Below are 24,814 nucleotides of genomic sequence, written 5' to 3'. Positions count from 1 at the left end.
ATAAATATAAATATAACTGGGAAGGACAAAAAATAAAATATTTAGGAATACAACTCTAGCAAGATGTGAGTAAGATTATTAATAATAATTTTGAAAAAATATAGAAGTGTTACTTCTTATTAAAAATGGAATGATTTTTTTTTTTTACTTTTAAAGATAGGTTAATACTTATCAAAATGATTATATTACCCAAGATTATATACATATTGCATCCAGTAGCTTTAATACCTAAAAAAAAGCTTTTAAAGAAAATGGAAGAATGTTAACTTCATTCTTAAGGTATGAAAGATTATAAGTTGGATAATTCTATTAACCAATTCATATTATCCATCAGTAAAAAATTAAATGAATTTGTAGATAACATGAGTGAAGAGGAACAGAGCTCTATTTGCCCATTATATGACTATATGCATGCTATCATCAAAGGTAAATTGACCTACAAAGGAAGCTTGTCCAGGTTATATAAGTTAATTATAAATAATATAATTTTGATGCAAAATTCAGAAACTTTTTAGATAGTAGTGGATTGAGTGACTGAATAAATGGTAAGAATAAAACTTTGTTACTTAAATCAGTTAGTCAAAGTTCTTCAAGATTACAATGGAAAGTTTTTATGTGGAAAGATATATATATATATATATATATATATATATATATATATATATATATATATATATATATATATATATATATATATATATATATATATATATATATAAAACATGTTTGTTACTCCTTATAAACTCTCCGAGTTTAGTAAAATTACTTCTTCAGTTTGTTGGAGATGTAGTAAAGATGTAAAAGCTGACTGGACACATGCTTATGGATTGTGAAAAATTAAATGCATAGTGGGAAGATATAAGTATGTTTTTTAATGGATTATGGTCTGATAACTGTTCTTTAACTAGATCAATAATACTAATGAATGTTCCACTTACTATATCTGTTAAAGCCAAGCAAAAAATGTTCTGAAGCCTTCTGGCAGTAGTTAGAAAAGTTATTACAAAAAACTGCAAATAGAACTCAATTCCTACATTCAAATAATTTTAATTTAAACAGCAATACTATGTAAAGCTGAAAAAGAAAATATCAGAATAAGCTCTATTAACCATACTAAGACTTTTAGTGGTTGGGATAGCCTTGAAATATTTCTATTGTAATACCAAGACTGTAAATTGTATAAGATTACTTTGATGATTTAATGTATTCCTAACATTGTATAAGAGTATATAATGTTGAATTTCTTCCTTTCTGTGTATATATATTATAAATATGTTAAATAAATAACATTTTTTCTTCAAAATGTTACTGTGTGAACTCTAATGCTTAAAAATGGGTGAATTGAGCTGCCATCTACTGACACAATATGTAATTACATGATACCAGTTCAGAAGCTGAAGAATAAATCTAGCTCAGAACATGAGAATGCAGTAATTGACAGTAAGATAAAAGCTAGGCAGTAGGCCCTTGCTGTAGTTTGTTCATAAAAAATACACAGCTGTAACAAACCTGCTGAGTAGGCATCTGGAATATATCGAGTCAGAGTTGAATGCCTTGTAATGTCATATCCCCTGTGGTCTTGCATACTGGGTACCACTAAGAAAAAAAAAAGTTTTACATTCAAGTGACAGTCAGTAGATTGTTATTTATAAGCAAATATGAGGGCTGGTAGAAGTTTTTAATGGCCTTTAAAATGACAAAAAACAAATCCATACATGAGATAGTCACTATGGCTGAATTACTGCGGAGGGAATGTACTTTCTTTTAGTGAGTTGCCACCTAAGTCTGCAGACTTCAGAATTAAGGTGTTTATCTAGTGTGATAGCTAGTGCCACTCGCCCCTGTGCCATCACTGTAAACAATATAATTCACGATGTTTATACTGGCAGTCTCTGCTTTATCTTTCCTAATACTGTTTGCTGGCTACAAGACCATTTAAAGTAATGTTGCTTGTCATGCTGTTTTCTGTAATAATTTTTTTTTTAGCTTTAGCGAAATCAGCAAATGGATAAGGCAGGCAACATTTCTGAATAATAAAAACATAGAACCTCCTAGCGTGTGTAAGATGAATTACATGCCGTGGCTAAAATGTGCTACAATTTGCTCAGCAACGGTAATTATCTGTATACACTGGAATGAAATAACTTATCTGTAAATAAATCAGGATTAGGTTAAGGTCACACAGCAGAGAATGACTGCTCACAATGATGATTATATAGGCATGTAAAATGTACAATTGAAGACTTTCTCCTTGGCTGTCATTTTCAGTTCATGGCAACGTGAACAAAAAGTAAACAAATAAAAAATACATTAAAATGTAATGGCGTGGTATCATAATTCCTTGCCACCTTGGAGTTTTCTTGCTCCTCATCACTTTCTCAGCAATCATGAATTATAAAAGATGTCATTGATTTCACCAGTCGGAAACCCATGGTTTGTAAATGTCAGGTGTCACAAAAAAGTCCCAGAATAATCTACAACCTCAATTTTTCACTTTAATTTCAGCAATAGTAGCTGGTCTGCCCCTTTTACATTGATTTATACACATCAGTGTTTACACTCCTAACCTGTGAACCTTGATGTCTGAAGCATAATAACAGATCTGCAGATGTGTAATTAAAAGAATTAATTTTTAAATAAAAATTGTACATTTTAATGACATAATTATTCTTGTGCACAAAGTGACATGCCTTTTCTAGGACTGCATAACACAAATAGGTGTAAGTGGCAAACTCCCATGACTCCACCAATATATGTGCAAGTACAAAGAGTTACTGCACTGTTGTATAGCAAGGACAGAATCTGCATTACTCCATCTGAGTGAGTGGCTCTTTTGTCAGACAAGTCCAGCATCCTGTCACAGACATTCCTACATTACTAGGGAGGCGAAAGAATACCAATACCTTTATATCTGAAACATGCCTTTCAGGAAAATGCAGACCACCATCTCACTTTGCCCTTCATAGGTACTATTCCCACTTTAACCCTGAAAATGCACATTAACCACAGCATGCGAACAATATTTATAACTTTCAGCATTTCCAGCTAGACTGCATTCACTATCACAGCCTTGCCAGCACAGAACTTTATAATCAGACCAGTATCCTCCATTACAAAACAAAACCAATTCCACCAGTTGCTGCTGGCACTACCTTCTTTAAAAAGCGGGTCCACGTGGTTAAGGAACTCTTGAAAGTGATCCTTTCCCCTCCCAACAGTGTCTTCCATTTAATGTTAAGGTTTCAGTGCTCCTCCCGAGACACCAGTTGGTTTGCTATAATGACAGGTTTGCAAATTCATTTGCAGTTGTGTAATGTAAGATTTGACACAGACATTGCAGAAACATAACAGGCCTGTAGTTACATGATCTATAATTTCTAATCAAAACTTATTTGCCTCAGAGCATGTGACACACATGCAATGGGAAACTGGACTCCAAAAACAAGTCTTAAGAAGTTGTACAATGTTGCAGCTCAGAAACATTGTTGCAGTTTTTAAGGCCTTACTTGGTATAAAGACAACCAAATGAATAGCCTACACTGTACAACAAAATCCTCTCAGACCAACCAACATGTCTTTCTTATATATTTTAGCTTCACAGATAATTTTCTTCCAAAGGAGGAACCAAGTGAAAATTATTATTCACTCAAAGCAGATACAGCAAATTAATCTGAAAGATACTTAAACACTTTTATAATGATGGTTTTCAATGGTACAGGATTCAGTTCAGTATGTGACTACTTTTCAGGTTTTGCTCCAGATAAACCTCTTTACAAATGTTTCACTTTTCAGTCTGTCATAATCGTAGGTTTCTGAACAATTTACGGGAAGCATTTTATGTCTGTTCCCAGGGTCAGTGCTACCAAGGCATGACCTTCCTTGTTTAGGTTTTCCTGTCATGTTCACAAAGTTCCACTCTCTGGTTATTTTTCATATAAATGAAACAAATGTTGCCCCTTGTAGCCTACTACACTGATGGCTCTCAGATCAGTATATATATGTATATATATATATATATATATATATATATATATATATATATATATATATATATATATATATATATATTGTTTGAGCTGAGCTGCCCAAGGCTGTACACCTGAGCAGCTGATTTACTGCAAGTCGCTACTAAATACCAGTCCCTCAAACTCAGGGATGTGACTTTTTGAGTTACATTTGACACTTCCATTGCCTGCAAATAGTATTTTTAAATTTGAAGCTGTTCTTATTGTCTTCATTAGTGAGAGAAGAGGAAACTGCACTGTTCTAAGAGTTTACTTGCTAGTAGCTAGCTAGCAGTGTAAGTTCTGTTGACAGTTTGTTCTCTCTGTCTATTCTGCATTGCAGAGCCCAGTGCCTGTTTGAGTTGAGCTGCCCAATGCTGTACACCCAAGCAGCGTATTTATTGCTGACCCACACTGTACAGTATATAGTAGTTAGTGGGACCCTGCTTTTCCTATGCTGTTTCAAGAGTCTTAAAATCCGCACCTCTTTAAACAGCTGCACAAAGAAGAACAAACTAAAAATCCACTCCAATTATTTGTGCACCCTACCTGTGTTTTTATTTATTTATTTAGTCATTTTTACGAGTTATCTTACTTGTAGCATCCGTGGTGGAATTTTGTGTCCCTTTTGAATTTTTATACCAGTTCTGTTTAATTTTATGGCACCTTTGCCTTCATTCTATAATCATTTTACCTTTCATTCTGGAGTCATTTTACTTTAACATACTTTACCATTTTACTTTAACATACTGTGCTACTGAATTATGACACTGTGCTTGCTTAACTTGGTGCTATTCATGTCTGCAGTCTTAAATAATTTTGCTTGCATTCCTCAGTCTCTTTGCCTTATACTGTGTGCATAGACACTTTCCCTCAACATACCATGTGCATGGTAGCTGGTGTTATGCATTGCTCTAGCGTATCATACTATTTGCGTAGTACCGAATATACTGTGTTATTAGTGACTGTATAAATAAGTCATTTTTGGCCTATCTATTGACACAGTTGCAGTACCTGTACCTATATTGTTGCAGTAACCTCTCAAATTATGCATTGTTTCTATCTGTGTAGTTCGTGAAAGATTACTGGTTGTGTATAATTGTTTCCCTGAGATAGGGTGTTGTATAGTACTTCTAACACTATGCAACACATTTGGGCAGCTACAACCTTTAACACATTCAGTCCTGAGCATGAGGCTAACTAATCCCCTTGTTTCTTGAGGTCTTCTAAGCAAGGTAACCACTTACTTCCTGAGAGCTATTCTACAAAATCCTCTACTGAAAACACACCATGTAATATTTGATAAATGATGACAGGTACAAAACAGATGTAAAATATAAAAGCTTTTTGGTAGACAATAGGCTATACATTCGTACTAGTATTAAAAGTATGACTATAGCTTCTGATTGTATATTGCAGACACATGAAAGAAAAAAATAGTTGCAAAAAGTTACTAGTGTTATGGTCAAACAAAAGGTCATATTTGTGTGAGAGTACAAGATAATCCAAGATATCATAGAGAAAACTATTCACTTGTTCAGAAAATTTCCAATGATGTATGATGACAAGAGGGGTTCACTTATTACTGTCTTGTGATATTGCAGAATTTATGCAAATTATGCATACATTTTCACAATATTTCAAAACAATGTTGATCCACAAAACTGTGTGTGTTTGATGGCAAGTATCAGCGGCAAAGCTGTTGCATATTGGCAAAGTCATTTGCTGGCCCCACATTGTCTTTTTAAGGTGGTGTCTACTTGACAGACATTCTAACATAGCAAATTCAGATTGTGACATCAAGGGAGCACTTCATAGTGCTTGGAGTCTCCACAAAAAGGTGCTAGAACTTGAAGAATTCCTGCAAAACATGTGCACATCCATAGTTGTGCAGTTACTGAAACTTGCTTCCAGTGCAGTAAAAACACTCTTTCTACCTGGATTCAGCTCCTGTCATGCTTTCAGACCCAAAGGTAATTGCAGGAGAGTATCTGTTTTTTTATCAGAATCCTCCTTACCTCTTGTCAGATTAGTTACGAGCCTAAATGAGAGCTGTCAGTAATTCAAATCATACTCCGTTTTCCCAGGGGATTTCAACTACATACTCCATTAAAGGACAACAATGAGATTCTATTTTGAAATAGTCAGTTTATCTGTCCTTTCTTCCCTATTTACTGTCTCTGTTAAACAACAATGAAGCATTTAACATTTTTTTAAATTGACTGTTTCTCTCCACTAGAACAGTATCTTACTGTACTGTGGTAGTTTCACTTTCAAAAAAAAACATTTATCCCGACCTAGAAAAGCTTGCTGCAGTCTCCAATTCATTGATGTCATCAAGGCCAATTAATACAGGTAGTTTATTGGCCAACCCCCCCCCCCCAAAACTGACATCACTACAACCATCCTAAAAACCCACCCATGCTGTGATGTCACAGCTCCCTGGTCCTTCCCCTACCCATACAAAAATAGCAGGTAACAGCTGAAATTACACTTAGCACTTTGACAGCTAGGGAGGTTAGGTGTGAAGAGGGATGGGAGATGAATCAAAGTAGTACAATTCAGGCTTCACAAAATACTGCAGTTTAGCCATTCTAAAAAGAAGCAGCAGTAAAACGTACTTTGAAAGTCTGTTTTGCGGCATTTGCACTGTTTGTGTTTTAAGTAGTCAGTGAACAGCATGAAATGTTACTTAAAACTAACTGACTGAAAAACAGCAGTTTATGCATGTAAAATCAATGCAGTGACAGGAGCTTTAGAAAGAAAAAGGTCTTTGTGATGTGATTTTTACAGACAAGCACTGCAATGTAGGATACGTAGAGGCAGAGTAAACCATCAGAATTACTTCAAGATGCCAGACCCCATGTGGTCAGACTCAGAAATTGCATATAAAAATATTTAAAAACCTGTGAATAGTCCCAGAGTGGTGTTAAAATGTAGGAAACACCAAACCATGATAAAATAAACATGTTTTTTGAGTCTGTGGGTGCAGCTCTCCTTTACTAGGGAGAAATATATCCTTTAACATGCATGCTTAGATATTTCTGAACTTCATCAATACAAACTCTATAGACCAATTAGTCCACACTCCAACCAGGGGCGACAAAATCCTGGACTTTGTCCTTACCAATATGGAACAGCAGTGTTCCCAACCAATTGTCACTTCCACTCTGGTCACATCCACCATAAGACTGAAACTGAAGTACCTTCCATACATTGGTATTTAGAGATTACGCTAAGGCTAATTTACTAAAACTGAGTGATGATCTAACTAAATTCAAAATCCCTTTCCAACCTGATGACCTAACTGGTTAAGCAGAATCCTTTATCTCCCAAATTCTATGCATATGTAATAGCTGCACAGAAGTGTCCTTCCCCTTCTAAAGTAAACACAATGCCAAATTATTTAAGAATAAAATCCTGTGACAGTAGCCAAATATATAAATGCTCTATAATAAAAGAAAAAAATTATGCACAAAAATAAATTCATCTTTCAAGATGCTAAAAACATTTTTGCTAAACTTAACAGGGAACTCCAAACTCTAATCAAACCAATCAAAGATAGATATGAGGTAAAATTAGCCGCCCAGGTGAAGGATAATCGCAAAGCCTTATTTAACTGTATTAGAAGGCACAGAAAGAATGCCCATCACTGTGCAGCACTAATAGTAAATTATATCACTTGGACCCAGAGGACATAGCCCGTCTACTAGGACACAAATTGTGTCGGTGTGGTTTGTTTTTATTTATACAAATGTATGATTGCTTCTGTAGTAAGTGATGGTTTAGTAAAGATGTTTGTTGTTTAAAAAAGGCAGAAATTGAATAATTGATGTAATATCGTAAGGTTATATGATATATAGCAATATACGTGAAGTATAATGTTTGTTATGTTAATATTTATTTATTTTATTTATTTTTTATTTTATTTTACATTTGTTGACTGGGCTAGTCTAGCTGGATACATGTCCATTTTCAGTAGAGACCCGGGGAGAAAAGCTCCAAGAACGACATACAAAGAAACATAAAAGTCATAATAGATCAAATTAAAAAAAATACAAAAGTCAAAACAGATCAAACTAAAAACTACAACTGCAATAAAAACATAACTTTTTTTTTAATATATTCAAATACAATAATCAGTGAGGATAACATTAGCAGTAAGCATCAATGGGTGATGTACAAGAGATGGTCAATATGCAGTATATGCATAAATTTTATTTGCAATAATGTGGTATTTTGCTGCTCTAGGGTAATATTATGAGTTTCAGAGTAATTATTACTTTAAAAGGAAAGAAGTTAGTCAGGGTTAGTACAGCTGCATAGCCAGTGTGTCTTAAGAAATAGCTTTAGTTTCTTTTTAAAGAGTGAAAGAGAAATTTGAGTTGTAAGTTCAGTGGGTAGTAAATTCCATAGCTTTCCTACAGAGTTAGAGTACAGGGAGTCACCTGATGAGTTATTGGATCTTGAAATGTTGATCAGCAGTTTGTTTGAGGAGCGTAAGTTCTTGAGATTTTTGTAAGGTTTAATGATGGTAGAGAGTATTGGAGTGTTGGTGGGTTGATGCAGGGTCTTATGGACAATGGCAAGCCAGAGAAATTAAAGATGGTTTAGAAATTCTAGCCAGTCTAGTTGTTTTAGGTTCAGACAGTGATGAGTTCTGAAGGGAGAGCCTGTCACAAATTTAGCAATATTATTGTAGGATGTTGCCAGTTTGTTGAGGTTATTTTTTGAAAGGTTAGTATATATATATATATATATATATATATATATATATATATATATATATATATATATATATATAGTATATATAGGGGAAGCATAGAGTAGAGTTGAGATTAAGTGGGTCCTGTCTATAGTGGTCCTAGCCACTGGTGTAAGAAAGGGCTTGATTCTGTAAAGGGATCCCAGTTTTTTGTTCACTGATTTTATTGTGCTGTTTATATGACTATCAAAGTTGAGGTTGTTATCTATTGTTATTCCTAAGAGTTTAGTAGTTGTGTCGGGAGAAATAACAGTACCATCATTAGATGTGAGTGTGAGATGAATAGGGATGGAGTTTCGGGTTGGTGTAAAGAGTAACAGTTTAGTTTTTTTTGGGTTAATAGGTAGCCTGAAATGCTATATGGCCCCATGAAAGTAGTGCACTTGGTTTTGGATAGCACCTCAAGGACTCAATATAGTCTGACTACTTTTATATGAATGTAAATTTGCCTATGTCACAAATGATAATTCAGTAAAGGTGTTTGAAAAAAAAAACTTCACCTCCCTCTCCATTTCTGTATTCCCAAAAATCTATACCTACCCCTTAAATCTCTCAAAAATGAATCCTTGAGGTGCTATCCAAAACCAAGTGCACTACTTTCATGGGGCCATATAGCATTTCAGGCTGCCTATTGGTCAGCCTGAAATAAGATTTGTTAGCACCCCTACAGAGGCTATTCAATATCAGTCTCCAAACAGGCTTCATGCCAGATAAATGGAAGACAGCAGCAACCATCCCCTTGCACAAAGGTGGAGCATCAATGGACCCACGTAATTATATGCTCATAAACCTGACCAGCCTCATCTGTAAGGCAAGGGAAAGGATCATTATAGAATTAAAAAAATAAGGACATAGGAAACTTACAAACTCTTGACCCAAGTCATTTCAGATTTATTAAGGGCAGATTGCTGCATACTTAACCTGGCTGGCTTCCTTGAGAAGGTTAATGAAACAAAGGACGAGCGCAGACCAGTACACACTTTATATCTCGAAGTGTAAAAGCATTCGACACCCTCTCATATTCAGGCATTGTACATAAACTCTCCCAGTTAAATGTAAATCTCTATGTAACTCACTGGATAGCAAATTGTCTCACAAACAGAACCCGGGAAATTAGGGTGGCTGGCCCTACCTCCTCCAAAAAACTTGTTACTAGTGACATACCCCATAGTTCAGTTCTTGGGCAAATTCTCTTTGGCATTTACTTCTCAGAGGTCAAAGAAAATGTTAAGGATTTATGGCTGACCATGTCTGCAGATGTCTATAAACCTGATGTCATTATAAACTACCCAGAGGACACCAAGATGCTCCAAGAGGGCATTTCCCACTCCCACAGCTGTTGTCAAAACTATGGACTAAAAGTAAGTGGCAAGAAAAGTGCAATAGTATTCCTTGGCAAGCAGGACTCCCTTTACAGCTATCACATTGATAATATCCCTGAAAGATGATCATGTAGTCAGAGATCTTGGAAACTATATTGGCATCAAACTGTTCTTTGATTACTATGTATCCAGTATTGTAAGGCAGTCCTTTTTTATTGCACAACTTACAACTAAACGTACGGCATCCAGATCCAGGAATGTAATCATTTCACTGTACTGGTCTCCCATTAGGCCTGTCATTGAATATAATGTTCCTTTCAGTATGTACCTGTCCAAGCACTTGTCACAGCTGGAACGAAACTATGCAGACCATCTCAAAGTCTTGTCCTTCTCAGTATAACACAGGCTTCTAAGAGATAACCTCTGTCTCACATATACAGCCTCAACAGACCTTATCTAGTCAGACCTATTACACATTAGCAAGTCCAGTGGGATTGAAACACCCACTCAAGGGATCTCAATTCATTTTGCAACATACATAGGACATATTTGAGGGATAGGCATGTACAGCAGATAATACCACTTCCATGGAACCGTCTTCCACCCCACATAAAGAAAAGTACTTCTCTTACTCCATTCAAATGTAATTTGTATGACTGGATGGGAAACCAAAAATTCACCCCCAGTTTAGCACCCAGGTCCTTTATGGATGGGGCAACAAGTGATGTCTCAATATATCCCTTTTCAGTCTGCCTTTGTGTTATACATACACAAAATATGAGGGCTAAACAAGAAAAACTACCATGGGAATGTATGGCTAGGCTTCTAAAATCCTCACAGATCAATAGCCTATTAAGTAGTAAGTACCTATGAAGCTATGAACCTATAAGCCCATATGTTGAAACGCACATGTCATTAAAGTTCCTGAAAAAGGAGAAACTTGAAACCTTGAATAACTATAACCATACTTTTAGTTGTAAGCTGTGGAATGAAAAAGGACTGCCTTACAATACTGGACATGAAGTAATCAAAGAACAGTTTGATGCCACACATGTCCGCATTCTCAAGGGAAGCACCCAGATCTGCTTAGAACTGGTGGTCAAGGACACCACATACACAAACCCTGTAAATATAGCCAACCTGCTAGCAGACAGGTTCAGTGAAAACTTCATTTCTCTGTCCCCCCCCATCAGTAAATCAGGACATCCCCAGAACCTGCCCCCCTTATCTCTAGGGAGCAAGTCATCACTGCCTTCTCAAAGGCAAAAACTACAGCCTCCATGGGACCCCATAACATCCCAGGCTGCATCCTACATGAAATTAGGCAGGAACATGCAGCACCATTAGCCTGAATACCGGCTTTGTCCCAGCAGAGTGGAGGACAGCCACCCGTCATCCCTTTCCACAAAGGTGGAGCATCCACCGAGACAGGAAATTATAGACCCATCAACCTAACTAGCCTGATCTTCAAGGCCATGGAGCGGATTATCATGGACCTCATTAACAAGGGCATTGGCAACCTCCAGACACTTGATCTGACACAGTTTGGTTTTGTTAAGGGAAAGTCATGCCTGTTAAATTTGGTCGACTTCTTTGAGACAGTCACTAAGGTCATAGACAAGGGAAGATGGTGCACACAACCTACCTTGACCTGGCCAAGGCCTTCGATACTATTCCCCACTCAGGTATAACAGATAAACTCTCTTAACTAGTCATCAATCCATATGTTACCAGAGGGGTAGCAAACTGGCTTAATGATAGAACCCACCTAGTCAAAACAGGGGAACCACCTTAAGTAGTAGACCCATAATAAGCGGTGTACCCCAGGGATCGGTCTTTGGGCCTCTGCTGTTTGGGATATACTTCTCAGAGGTGCAGGCCAAATCTAGTGGGCTATGGCTGACCAAGTTTGCAGAAGATTGCAAGCTGGTTGCTGTCATCAATTCCCCTAGTGATGTGGACATCGTCCAAGAGGGTCTCACCCAAACAAATGACTGGTGGCAGAAATGTGGCCTCAAACTGAATGTCAAAAAATGCATCATCATCCCTTTTAGGGAGAATGACATCCGCACAAATTATCACATTGATAATAAGGCACTAAGCAAGCAATCAGTCGTGAGAGACTTGGGAACCCAGGTTAATAGCAAACTGACTTTTGACCACCATATTGTCTCTGTTGTGTGGAATGCGTTCTACATGGCCCACCTCATTAGTAAGGGTATCTCATCCAGGAACAAGGTGGTCATAACATACCTGTATTCTTCCCTTATAAGACTGATTATTGAATAAGATGCCCCTTTCAGCATGTACTTTGCAAAGCCCATGCAGCAGCTAGAGACACCACATAGATTCTTCACTCGAAGAATCCAGGACCTCAAACATCTACCCTACACAGATAGGCTAAAAAACCTGTTCCTCTACTCAGTCTCCTACAGACTCCTCAGAGGTGACCTTTGTCTGGCATACAAAACAATCTCAGACCCCTGATGGGACTGCTGCATATCCCCAAGTCAAGGTCCACTCGAGTAACCCACACACGAGACCTCAACCTGTGTGTGACATCAATAGGACTTGTTGACGGGACAGATTTGTGTCCCAGAGACTCCCCCTTTTGTGGAATAGACTCCCCCTCCATGTTATGCAGAGTACCTCATTAAACCTTTTTAAGCGCAACCTAGATAACTGGATGGGGAACAGAAAATACACCCCTGGGATTCCACCTATGTCCCTGCTGCACAGTGGTATAGGGTGCTGACTTGTTGGAACATGGGCTAAATTCTTGCCTTGGCTTGTAAGGGCCTCAGGGCCAATAGCCTAGTAACTTCCTATGATCCTATGATTAGGAAATGTAAAGCTGAACTTAAAGTAGACAGAGAAGCCAGCATACTTCTTAAGTGTACCTCACTATGAGGTATGTCCCTCATGTAAATAAACTTTATTCCTTACAACTCCAGTCTTTGGAATCCAGTCCTGATTACCAGTTACTGCCAGTGTTATTCATATGTTGCCTTAGTAGGTTTTCTATTCCAGTTTCCAGGAATATGCTTGTTAAATTACTTCCTCTAAACTGTATCTACATATTGCTTTTACCCTTGCCCTTGGAGCTCTTCTTGTCTTAAAAAGGTTCGTCAAAAGACAAGTTCACTTATCTAGTTAATGAATAAATTAGAAAAAATGCACACATGGTAAAATGCACACATGGTCAAAACAATATATGCAGTCTAATTCTGTTTTTCTCACCCAGTGTGTCATTGACCATGTGGCTTTCTAGACATCTTGGAGTGCTGATCTTTACTGCATGGATTCTGGACATATGAAAAACATAAAAATAACTATTAAAAATTAAGAAGATTTACTGATTTGATTTTCTTTTTCTGCCCAGGAATAACCCATAGTGATACTAATGTCCCATGTTCAGGGACAATATTCACAAGTGGTAGACATATGGTACAACAGTATGTATGTTAGTATTTATGTATCTTTCTATATATTGAGATCTAAATTATATATTGAGATCTAAATCTATCTATATATCTATATATCTATTATTCTATCTGTATATATGTGCACTTTAGAAACTATAAATACTTACGTTGTGGTAGATAGCAGCTTTGAGTGTTACATTTTTCCACAATAGCAGGACGGTCTCTTTCATTGCAGTTTTCAGGTCCATAAAAGTTGCGATCATTATCTGCACATATCACCTGTCGTTCCCTGAGTCCTGAACCGCAGCTCTTTGAACACTAAAAAAATGTATGGAATACAACCAAAACATTCTGAGGTTAATGATCACAAAGTTCCCTGTTTGACTCAAACCAATATTCTGCTTGACTCAGCCACAGTAAATTATACATTATTTTATTAATTACAGGTAAATACCTGATTTATTTTTTTATTATCCTGGTTAATGCAATTATCTGGGGACCATATGAAGTGCCACCAAAACCAACCAGGAAACAAAGAAAGTTCAGAAAAACAAACAAAGAAAGCAAATAATAAATGTCCTTAGATAAGGTTTTGTATAAGCAGAGGTTAGCCTGTTTGAAATGTAAGAATGGAACCAAACATAATGCATGGAGCCCAGTGATTACTCTAACAACAACAACAACAAAAGGCTAAATTACATCCTGGTTTAGTGTTGCTATAGCATGAGTCCTGACCTTAACAATGTGTAGAGGTATGCTTAACAACTGTTATGCACCCCTATGCATTAAGGTCAGGACTGCAATAAAAACAGACAGTGCTGACCAGTAAGTAGCAGCAGCAGGGCATGAAACAGCTTTATTTCAGTTCCCATTCCTGCTTGCAATCTGCTAAAGTGCATACAGTACTTTGATTACAGCTGCTTCCCTTAGACAGGGAATGCATAAAGACATCATCCAATTCCCCACTGCTTTGCTGACATTCAAACCTAGAACAACACATCACATTTTTTTAAATCTTAGCTTTGATTGATTTGAAATACATGAAAAATATAAATCTCCAAACATTACAAAGAATTATTAGTGGGTCGGCACTCATAACCCTATATTATATGTTGTCAACAGGAATGACAAGATTCACCTATCAAATTTTGCTCTCGAGGTGAATTTTTTAGCATCCATGTCTCAAACACATATTAAATCAGTTACGATCGTTGATCCGCACGTATGGAGAAAAGTACATGAAAACACATTTTCGAATACTCATCTCTGTGTAAGTTGAAACCTTGTCACATAACAGATGGAATGCCACATGAAAGACAAATCAATGCTTCTACAAGCTACATTTTGAAAAACAACAGACAAAATGTCGTCTAATGCCAAAACTACATACTTTGCTGAAAAATATGAATGCCAGTGCCCTTGAAGCAAATCATGAGATTTGCAAAGATGATTGGTGCTAACTTCAATGTATTTATATTTTAATCTGCATTAAAGTGGAAGGTACAACAGAAGCAAAATGTGTAGAACAACTCCCACATTGATTTTAAATATTTTTTTATTTAATCATTCACTAACCCTATTCTACCATGGGATAGCTAGCCACCCATCAATGCAAACTTGGCTCTAGATGATTACCACTGTTGAAGTGACACCCTGATCCCATGTGCAAAGATGGGCAAAAGGAGTTGTGGATGGATGAATGGATTCATTAACTATGTATTGCATTTATGTAATAAATTGTGATCCAAGAAATTCAACTAATTCTCACAGACATGTTTCAGTCACAGTCTGGGCTAGAAGAACAAATGTAAGATATAATGATAGTTTAGAGGAGACGGTAAAACATTTTGTTTTTAGGAGGAGGGAGTGCACATTTCCAGTACGTATAAGGAAGGTGCTGCACTCTTGAGTGTGCTATCCATTGAATAAGACATTAAGCCAGGGTCCCATCTGCCTGCGTTGGTGGAAGCTGAGGTGGATGTAAAAGACCTCATGGCAATTGTCAAGACGAGTAGGGATTGCTTTATTTACATCTTTTGTTATTTTCACTTCTTTACATTATTTGCACATTCATATTCATAACATACCTTGTCATTTTTTAAATTTTTTCTTCACCTTAACATATAATCTATACAGAAAAAAACAATTTCTATTTTTCATCTTTTCAGGAAAAAAACACAAAAAATGATTTTTGTATGGTAACATGAACTATTCCTTAAAATGTCTTTATATATCCCCACAACCATCTTTTTATTTCATCTAGCATGCCTTTATCATCTCTATTTTTATTGTACAATAATCATTCACATATTCTTTCCCATAATCTCCAGATTGCTACAAGCAATATTTTGTTCTAGTGATCAACTTCACATTTTTCTTTCTCATATTTACCATATAATATCATGCCCATTGTTATATTTTAAATTCTTCCCATTTATATTCTTTTTAAAAACTTCTCAAAAACTGTTCACATTTTAACATTCAAAAATAATGTTTTTTTTCTTCCTCATTACACTCATCATATTTTCCTTCTTTCATTACCTTATATTTCATATTACCTCTAACTAGTAACTTATCCAACAATTTCTTTTCTACAGGAAACCCTCTGCATCATAAAAGTTCTCAAATATTTTCCCTCTATTCTTTACAGCATTTTTACATCTTCTTTTAATTCTATCCAAGGATATACCATACAGCATTTCTCCATAATATTGCTAAACCATAATTTTCTGTTTTCACCACTCTCGTTGATTTTTATCTTCCATAATTTTACGTTTTCATAGTCTTTCCTTTTACTGTTTATTTTTTCTCTTTCATATTTCTATATTTCTTCACCTTTCATATAACATTTTCCCCATCATTAGGAACTCTCTCTCTCTCACTTTCTTTATTACTTAGAAAAAATGCATGGATGTGAAGTACATTGTAGGATTTTTTTTAGATTCAGATATCCTTCTTTTTTATTGTATATCATCCCTCTTTTTAATGGATTCAGTCTTGATCTCTAAATGAAATAAAACACCTCTTCCTGTATTTTAGCTGGAAACATGTACACCCCCTAAATATACATGTTTTCCTAATATGTGCATATTTAACACATACACTTTTGTTAAACAATAAATTAAAACTTCTCCATTTTTTCTTGCAAAATTGTTTACTGTTCTGTTACATATTAATACTCTCCAAATTTCACTCCTAACACACTTGTTTCCTTCCTAGTATAATATATTCTACTTATTTTCTTAGCTTTTTCCAAACTATTTGCTTTTTACTTTGCTTAACTGTAACCCAGCTTTATTTAATAATTCCTCCACTCGTACTACAACATCACTTATCCATATCTTATTTTTAGCCACAGTCACTAAATCATCTGCATAGGACAGACAAATCAATATTACAACTCATTTCCCATCTCAAATTTTGCTTCTTTCATTTCATGCATACATATTTGAGTTACTGTATTCATTACTAGTAAAGACAGATACATAACTAAATGAACATCCTTGTTTAACTCCTCTCCTAAGTTTTACCTTTTCTCCCATCCATCCTTTTACCATACCTTTCATTTATGAGATTTCATAACATATTTTTATAATACATTTTTTTCTTCTCTCTCATATGTCTCTAGAATCTTCCACATTGCTTCATGACTAACCTTTGCAGACACCTTTTCCACATCATGTCATCAACTTTACTTCCTTATTTTCTTTCAAACTCGTACCTGTTACTTCTCTTACTATTAATATTTTCTTCACCCCTCTCCCCTTGATTCCAAACCTCATTCTCCTATGACTTCATCCAAAATCTTCTGCATTCTTTTTTTGTCTTACTTTCATACAGATTTTATATAGGTTTTATTTCCCAGTGTTATTGTTCTCCAATTATTTATATATTTTCTCTCATCTTTTTTTCATATGAACTAAATTACTCCACCACAAATACCTTCATCTGTTATGTATTTCTCTTCACAGTCATTTAATATTTTACAGAAAATTAATTATTAATTTTCATTCATTTCTTTATAATATTCATAACCTTATCCATCTTGTCCTGGTGCTGATTTGTCACTACTTCTTTTATTATTTCTTCTATTTCTCTCATAGCAATCTTTTTCTACAGAACTAACATTTTCAGATTTTTTCTATAATCCATACTTCTTCTCCTGTTTCTTCTTCATATTTTCTACCAGCAAATTTTCCACACTTTCTCTCTGCTTATATCTAATATTTCCTTCATCAAACACTACATCCATTCTTCCTGTTTTTATTTTTACCTCTTTTCACAAAATGGTGAAACTTCCTATTTTTTCATTTAAAAAAATTGAGCAAGCAACATGTTTTAACTTGTTGTCTATTTTTTCATACAACTCTTTCTATTTCTCTTATTGTATCATCAACTGGTTCTATGCTTTCATGTCTTTTTATAATTTTATTATACACTCTCATACTCCTTTGCTTCAGTCTTTTTTCAGCAATCATAATATTTATTTTATTTTCTTTATAAGCACTCCGCCAGTCTGTCCAGTTTTCATAATGCACAGTCATTGTCATATACTGTTCCTATAAAATTATGTATTCTTTCATCTCATTTGATTAAGCAATCTCAGCAGTGAGTCTTTTTATCCCCTCCCCTTCTTTTATTACTTCCCTATCATCCCTTTTTCTAGCCCATATCACCTTATGATCTGAAAACATGGCCATTTCTACCCCACATGTTGCTTCTTTCATACATTTATGAACCCTCTATATCTTACAGCTTCTGTATTACTTTAATATCTTTTATTTCCCTCTCTTTTCCTAGATAGCAGTTAAAACCTCCCACCATAATAATCAAGGAAAACATTTTTTAAGGTGTTCAAATATCTTTTTTTCTCTACATCATATTGTTGTTGTGAAAATTGGGGGAAGATGGGAGAAGGCTGCCAGCCTAGTCAAATAGAATTTGATACATAATTCTATCATTTGTATATATAAATGTAAAATATAGGCTTGGGTTCTTAAATGAAAGAAAACACTGTAAAATATGAACTTCAAGATTGTTGCAACATTCCCCTCAGCTGTAAGGAAAACTAAGCCAAGCATTCAAATGTTCTTTAAAGTTAGAATTATCTAAATAGTGGTGCCAAAGCGGATGGCTGAACACATTCTTTCTATTGTCTTAACTTAGGGAATAATTGCTAGAGTGTACAAGTGAAATGTCTTTTATTGTTGTAGTTTCCTGAGCAGGTGTTAGATTGCTAAATAATGCAGTTTGTTGGCCTGGGAACTGCAGACTAAGTGTCAAAATGATGTAATGTGTATACTGGGAAAACCAAAGTGTCAAAATGAGGTAATCTGGGAGGGCCTTAGCAGAAATGTTTATTAGTGAGTTTAAAAACTATTGCTGAGAGAGACAGACTATAAGCATTTTGTCTTGGACCATCAACCCTAGCACTGCTTATGCTCTATATGTATGTAAGTAGAATTGTAGCACTGTGTTTTCTCTTAAGAATAGCAAAAGATTAGAAAGTTAGATTACGTGTTTTTTCTTTGACATCAGACCTGTCCTTCTGTATTATTTTAAATTTCTGTGTGATCTCTGAACTCTTAGCTATCACTGTGATGTAGTAGTATTGTCTTGTGTTTTTAATTATTTATTATTAAATATTTTTAAAACCTTTTACCTGTGGCTGGTTTGTGTAGAGATAAGTAAGCTCTAGAGTACATTGCATATTTATAGAGTTTATTGTAATAAGCCACTCTAATAAGCTTTAGACTGAATAGTCACATTACCAATTGGATAACAATATTACACAGTGATAATTGGACACCTTATTAAGGGCCTTTGGGTAGCTGATAAGTATTAGCTGGTGGTGGCAGAAATTACTACCGTATAGTCTGGTTAAAGGGGCACAGATGGAGAATCCGTGTCAGCCTTTCCCAGGAGCGCCTGTGAAGTTGTATAAATACTTATCTCAAACTGTGTGTGGTGTGTCAGCTACCTGGGCAGGGACATGAATCACTGGTGGTACAGAGAGGGTACTGGAGGTTAGCTTGCCAGCTAGGCTGAGATCTGGGCCCTATAGCTGTGCCAGTGGAGAGTCTTGTTGGGGACTTGAAGAGCAAGGGAGCAACCGGCCCCAGACTGATGTGATCTCTATGTGCACTTAAGGGAAATTGTACTTTACTGTGTGTATTTATCATCCTTTCCTCTTATATGAGATGTCCTCCCTGGTATTAGTGGTGAGGATTGAGGCTCCTTGATTGCTGGGCCAGGGGCACGGTTGTCACAGTTGTATACATAAACTACAATTATCCCTGTACATCTTTCCTTTTGCCTTATATCACATATTACTCTCCCAGGCACTACTACCATCACATCCATTATCCTTATCCCATCACTTTAAAAACCCTATTCTTGAACACATATTACTCTCTAAGTACCATATAATCTTTTTAATCCAGTTGCCTCACTCCTATTCCTTCCTTCACACATCTTATATCTAATAAACCTATTACCTCCCTACTTATTTTACACCATTCAGTCACTACCACACCTCTAATAACATTTTGCAGCTTACATTTGGTGCTAATATTCTTAGGTTATCTCTTTTGCTTTTTTGTCTGTTTTATTTTCATTTTTTTCTTTTTTTTTTTTACTTGTCCATATTTTCCCTCCAAATAACTTATCATCATTTTCTTCTTGTTCTCTTGTTTCAGATCTCCCCTCTTCCCTTTCTTGACTTTATAGTGCTGCATATCTAGTTTTATATAATCAATATGTAAAATATTTTCTACCTTATTCCCATCATCTATCTTCATACTAGTTACATTTTCTTCTTCAGCTATCTCCTTCATAATATTTTTCCACCATTATCTTCAGCTATATTATGGTCAGATTGTCTGAAATATTCTCTTCTTCTTTTAACCTTTCCTTTTCTAGTAAGGGACAACTGAACCAAAAATGTCCAAATTCATTGCATTTTCTACACTCAAACCTACAATTTTTTTGGTATATCCCCTTTCCCCACATTGATCACATCATTTTTTATATTAATCTTGCACCAAGTGCTTCTCATCCCCTCAAAAAACATACTTTAGGTTGCCCCACTTTTGCGTGATTCCCATTAACAGTTATGACATTTGAAATATGCTGCATTTTTCTCTCTTGCACATCAAATGTCACCAATGCCTCCTACCCCGTGTCCATACATTTCTTTTGTCATATATTTTTTTATAGGCTCATAGGTACATATTAGGCTAAAGACCACCAGCGCATTTATAAGCCTAGCTATGCAATCCAACCCAATTGTGTGGCCCCATGTACCTTGGGTGTCTAATATAAGGGGTATGTTAGTTTGGAGGTGGCTAATGGCTTTATGCGTGTGCATGTGGGGGTATGTTAGGCAATATTTTGCTTTCTGTCTACCTTTGTCCATTAGAGACATGGGGATCAGACTGGGCGTGAAATTACAATTTCTCATCTGATTGTCAAGGTTACATTTGAATAGGGTCAGAGATTAACTCTGCTTCTCATGGATGGGGAGTCTATTACATGTCATGTGAATGTGTTTAACATATCTGCCACAGCAGCATGTGCTATTTATGTCACGGGTAAAGTTTAAATTCTTAGATTTAGTATTTCTAGTGCTTTTTGTTTTGTGGATGTGCAAAAGCTCCATCAGGACTGGATGTGAGAATGCATTATATGTCAGGCATACATTACCTCCCTGTAACCTGTAGAAGACTGAGTACAGAGATAGGACCTTAAGGTGATTTGTGTAGGACAGTGTGCTAATACCATGGATGTCCCTGGTGAGGAACCTCTGTGGGTGTTCCAACTGTTGCAAATGGCTGGTCAGGTACATGTCGAAGGGGGCATTGTACTCAATGATGGGTCTGATAATGGCCGAGTAAAGTGGTAGTATACATTCTTTGGACCTGTATTCCATACCCTTACTTATAAGTTGGGCAACAGATAATAACTTTCTTACTATCTTGGATGAGTACTGGTTGAAGGCCGGATTACTGTCCACATATGTTCCAAGATCCCAACTACCAGGTCAGCTCTTAGGGGTGTTTTATCGATGTGGTAATTAGGTTGTATGGACGTTTTCCCAAAGGGCACTATAACGTACTTCTTGGCATTGAGTTTTAAACTATGATGGTGGTAACAGTCATTTGTCTGTGTTATAACATCTTGCAGGATGTTAGTGTCATGGGGAAAATCTATGATATCCTTGACATTAGCTTTGACTTCTGAGAAGTAGATGACAATTAGGAGTGGACCCATCAAGGATCCCTGAGGTTTTCTGCTGGTGACCGGTTTCTAGCCAGTCTCAAGCACTTAATTACAATCAGAAAAAAAATATTTAGCTCAAGCTCCTCTGTCAGATGTTCTGAACTGCTTAGTTTCTTCTTCCATAACTGCAGTCCTACGTTCTGAAAAAAATATATACAAATTCCATGGTGAAAATTAGCTTTTTTCTATACTTCACTAATTTATTTTTCAAGTAAACTAAATGTTTCAAAAGTAGCCTCAAATTTGTGTGTAGATTCTAAAATTCATTATCAGACATAACAGATTATAGGCATATTTACAAAATCTTATGCAAAATAGTTTGGCTCCACAAAGGGAGCGATAAGTTGTCCAAGTGACATCCAGGTAAACTCAGATACTGAAAACAAATTATATTATATTGAAAAAGAACTAACTATGCAAACTGAATCCAAACAAAGCTCGGTGAGGAGACTGAATTAGTTATAATGATCTGAGAACACTTGGGCAAGGACTTACAGTACCATTATATTTATTATTTACTAGGTCATATAAATATGGGGAGATTCCTCAAGACTGGAAACATGCATACTGACTCTTACGTCTACATCTACTTTCATGTTGTGGAAAAATAATGGAGAAGGTAATATTCAATAAGTTATTGTCAGAATTAGAAAGGCTGGGACTTGAAAAGTACAGTTGTGTACACACATACCTCCCAACCATACCGAATTACTCGGTAAAAAATTAGTTTTGGGGGTCCAAATAATGGGGTGCCACGATTCCCGAGTGGCACCCCTTCATTTCCGATTTTTTTCTAGCTTTATTTCTAATTTTTTTTATTTCGCGCTTTTCAGCTGATGTCATTATGTGCGTGATGACGTTAGCTCCATCAGCCTGTCAGAAATTAGCTTTCTGGCTGTTTGAATGGAGAGATGTAAAGAACGAGGGAATTGAGCTTTCCAGGTTTCTGCATGAATGCAGCAATAGAGAGAGAGAGTTTATTTTACTTTTCTGCACGGTAAGTTTATTTTTCTGAATGGAGTGCACTGTGCACAGCAAGGAACAGAGGTTTGGGCGAACATAGAGAGAGTTTAAACCTGCAAGGACAGAGCGAGAGTTTATTTAACTTTTTCTGCAAGCTTATTTTTCAGAATGGAGGTGCTGCTTGGGGAAACAAACAACTGCTGCAAAGCTGCTCTGCAAATAAGGTACTGTTTTCACTTAAACTGTGTGTGTGTGAGTGTGTCATTTTCTTTGGTTGCTACAGTTTCTGGCTGGTAGGCGAGGTGCAAGCCAGAAAGTGTCCGTTATTGAACAGTTAAACTGCTGCATTTCTGGCTGGTTGCAAGTTGTGCTTGAACAGACAGTGTCTATTATTGATGGCTAGTTGCAGAATCATTAAACTGTTGCATTTTCTGGCTGGTTGGCCGTTATTGAACGGAAGTGCGTTTTGAACTGAATGCTGCGAAGTTGCGATATACGGAGTTTGCATTCTATTATTATAATAACCATGTAAATTAACTACAATCCTGAAGTTAACATTTTTTTTTTTACAATAAAGAACTGTTGTCTCTAACCCAGAGGAACTTATAAAAAGTGAATAATTGTAAAATAATACAATCAGTTTTGTAGATATGATATGCAGAAAATATTTAGACTGCATGTACTGTGTAGACAAGCTGTGGAAAAAAATATTTGGGCTGTACAACGTGGACTTACTGCACAAAATTCATCATATCAATGTATTAAGCAACAGCAACAACTTTTCAGTGTGTCTACTAAGGCACATATATGGCTAGGCATCTTACAGTTCCTTTGATCACTTGTTAAAATTGTTCTTAAGTATTTCAGCCATTTAAGTGTTTGTGCATAAAATTAATGTTTCTTTCAGTTGACATTTATTTCTGTTTAAAAAAAAAACAAATCCTGCTGAGTCATCATGAAAATATGAAAAAAAAAACAGTTGAACAACCAACTGTCCTAAAGGAGTACCCCAGACACTTGTTTATCCTGTCTAAGAAACGACACTGTCTACTACTCTTACTGAGAGCCAAGCGGAGAGTTTGTGCCATGATTATTAGAAATACTCTAAAAATGAATGTCTTTGGCTATAGATTTGTCAATCCCTTTAGCTGGCTTATAAATGTATATTCTGTGAATGACCATATGGTATCTTACATATTTGATCTATGGTAACTGAATTTCTGAGCTCTGTTGTACAATGATTCATGTTTCAGAAAAGTTAGAGCTTAGATACAAAATATTTGCTACAAATTCTCAGAGCTGAGATATGGAAGTGGTAGTGGCAGGTGTGTGAGTGAGAAAATGCCCCAATCTTAATACATCTGGTGGCTAGAGGTACTCAGGCTCAAACCCTGTACCTTGGGTACAAGGTAAAAAGAGCCTAAAGTCCATAGCCACCACCACTTGTGAATTTATGCCTCATATGTTTTATCTGTTCCTCATAAAATCTGTGTTTTTCAGGATTTTTATGGCAAAGAAATCACTGAAGGGTTGAATTCCCTAAATAATGACAGGCATTTGAATTTCAGACTTCACATTCTTCAGAAAATAAATGGTAATACAAAACCTTTTATTCTAGCAATTTTTTAAGTTGATAAGTATTTGAAATTTGTCCCTATTTTGGGGCTGTATTCCCCCATTATTGGCTTTGTCCATATTTTTTGTGCTAGGACGTTGAAAGAGCTATGGTGAGAAGTGAGAACTGAATTCTGTATTACTCCATTATTGGCTTTGTCCAGGTTTTTTGGGCTAAGAGTTTGAGACCTATGGTGAGAAGTGAGAACTGAATTCTGTATTACCCCATTATTGGCTTTGTCCATGTTTTTTGGGCTAAGAGTTTGAGAGCTATGGTGAGAAGTGAGAACTGAATTCACTAAATGATAGCCACTTAAGTTTCAGTCTTCCTATCTTACAGGAAACTGCTGATTTGACATAGTGGTACGTTGCTCTGACTGTAGTACACAGGGTTCTGGGATCAAGACTTTGCAGTGAAATGTATGGTGGTGATAGAACATT

General features: G+C 36.0%; 1 protein-coding gene across 2 annotated transcripts in view; it reads right to left on the bottom strand.

The window, feature by feature from the left end:
- PAPLN (papilin, proteoglycan like sulfated glycoprotein) overlaps positions 1-24,814 on the bottom strand; it is a 1,077,292-nt gene that overhangs the window by 217,125 nt on the left and 835,353 nt on the right. For both annotated transcript variants that reach the window (XM_044074058.1, XM_044074059.1), the window contains 2 exons: positions 13,684-13,834; positions 1,510-1,596 (listed from right to left, as the gene is read on the bottom strand). In XM_044074058.1, the coding sequence (XP_043929993.1) occupies positions 1,510-1,596; positions 13,684-13,834 (238 nt within the window). The remainder of the gene's footprint in view (positions 1-1,509; positions 1,597-13,683; positions 13,835-24,814) is intronic.

Source organism: Protopterus annectens, chromosome 6.part0 (assembly GCF_019279795.1).
Source record: "Protopterus annectens isolate FY-2018-M chromosome 6.part0, PAN1.0, whole genome shotgun sequence".
NCBI lineage: Eukaryota > Metazoa > Chordata > Ceratodontiformes > Protopteridae > Protopterus > Protopterus annectens.
The sequence above is the reverse complement of the archived record's forward strand: the minus strand, read 5'-3'. Positions and strand labels throughout refer to the sequence as shown.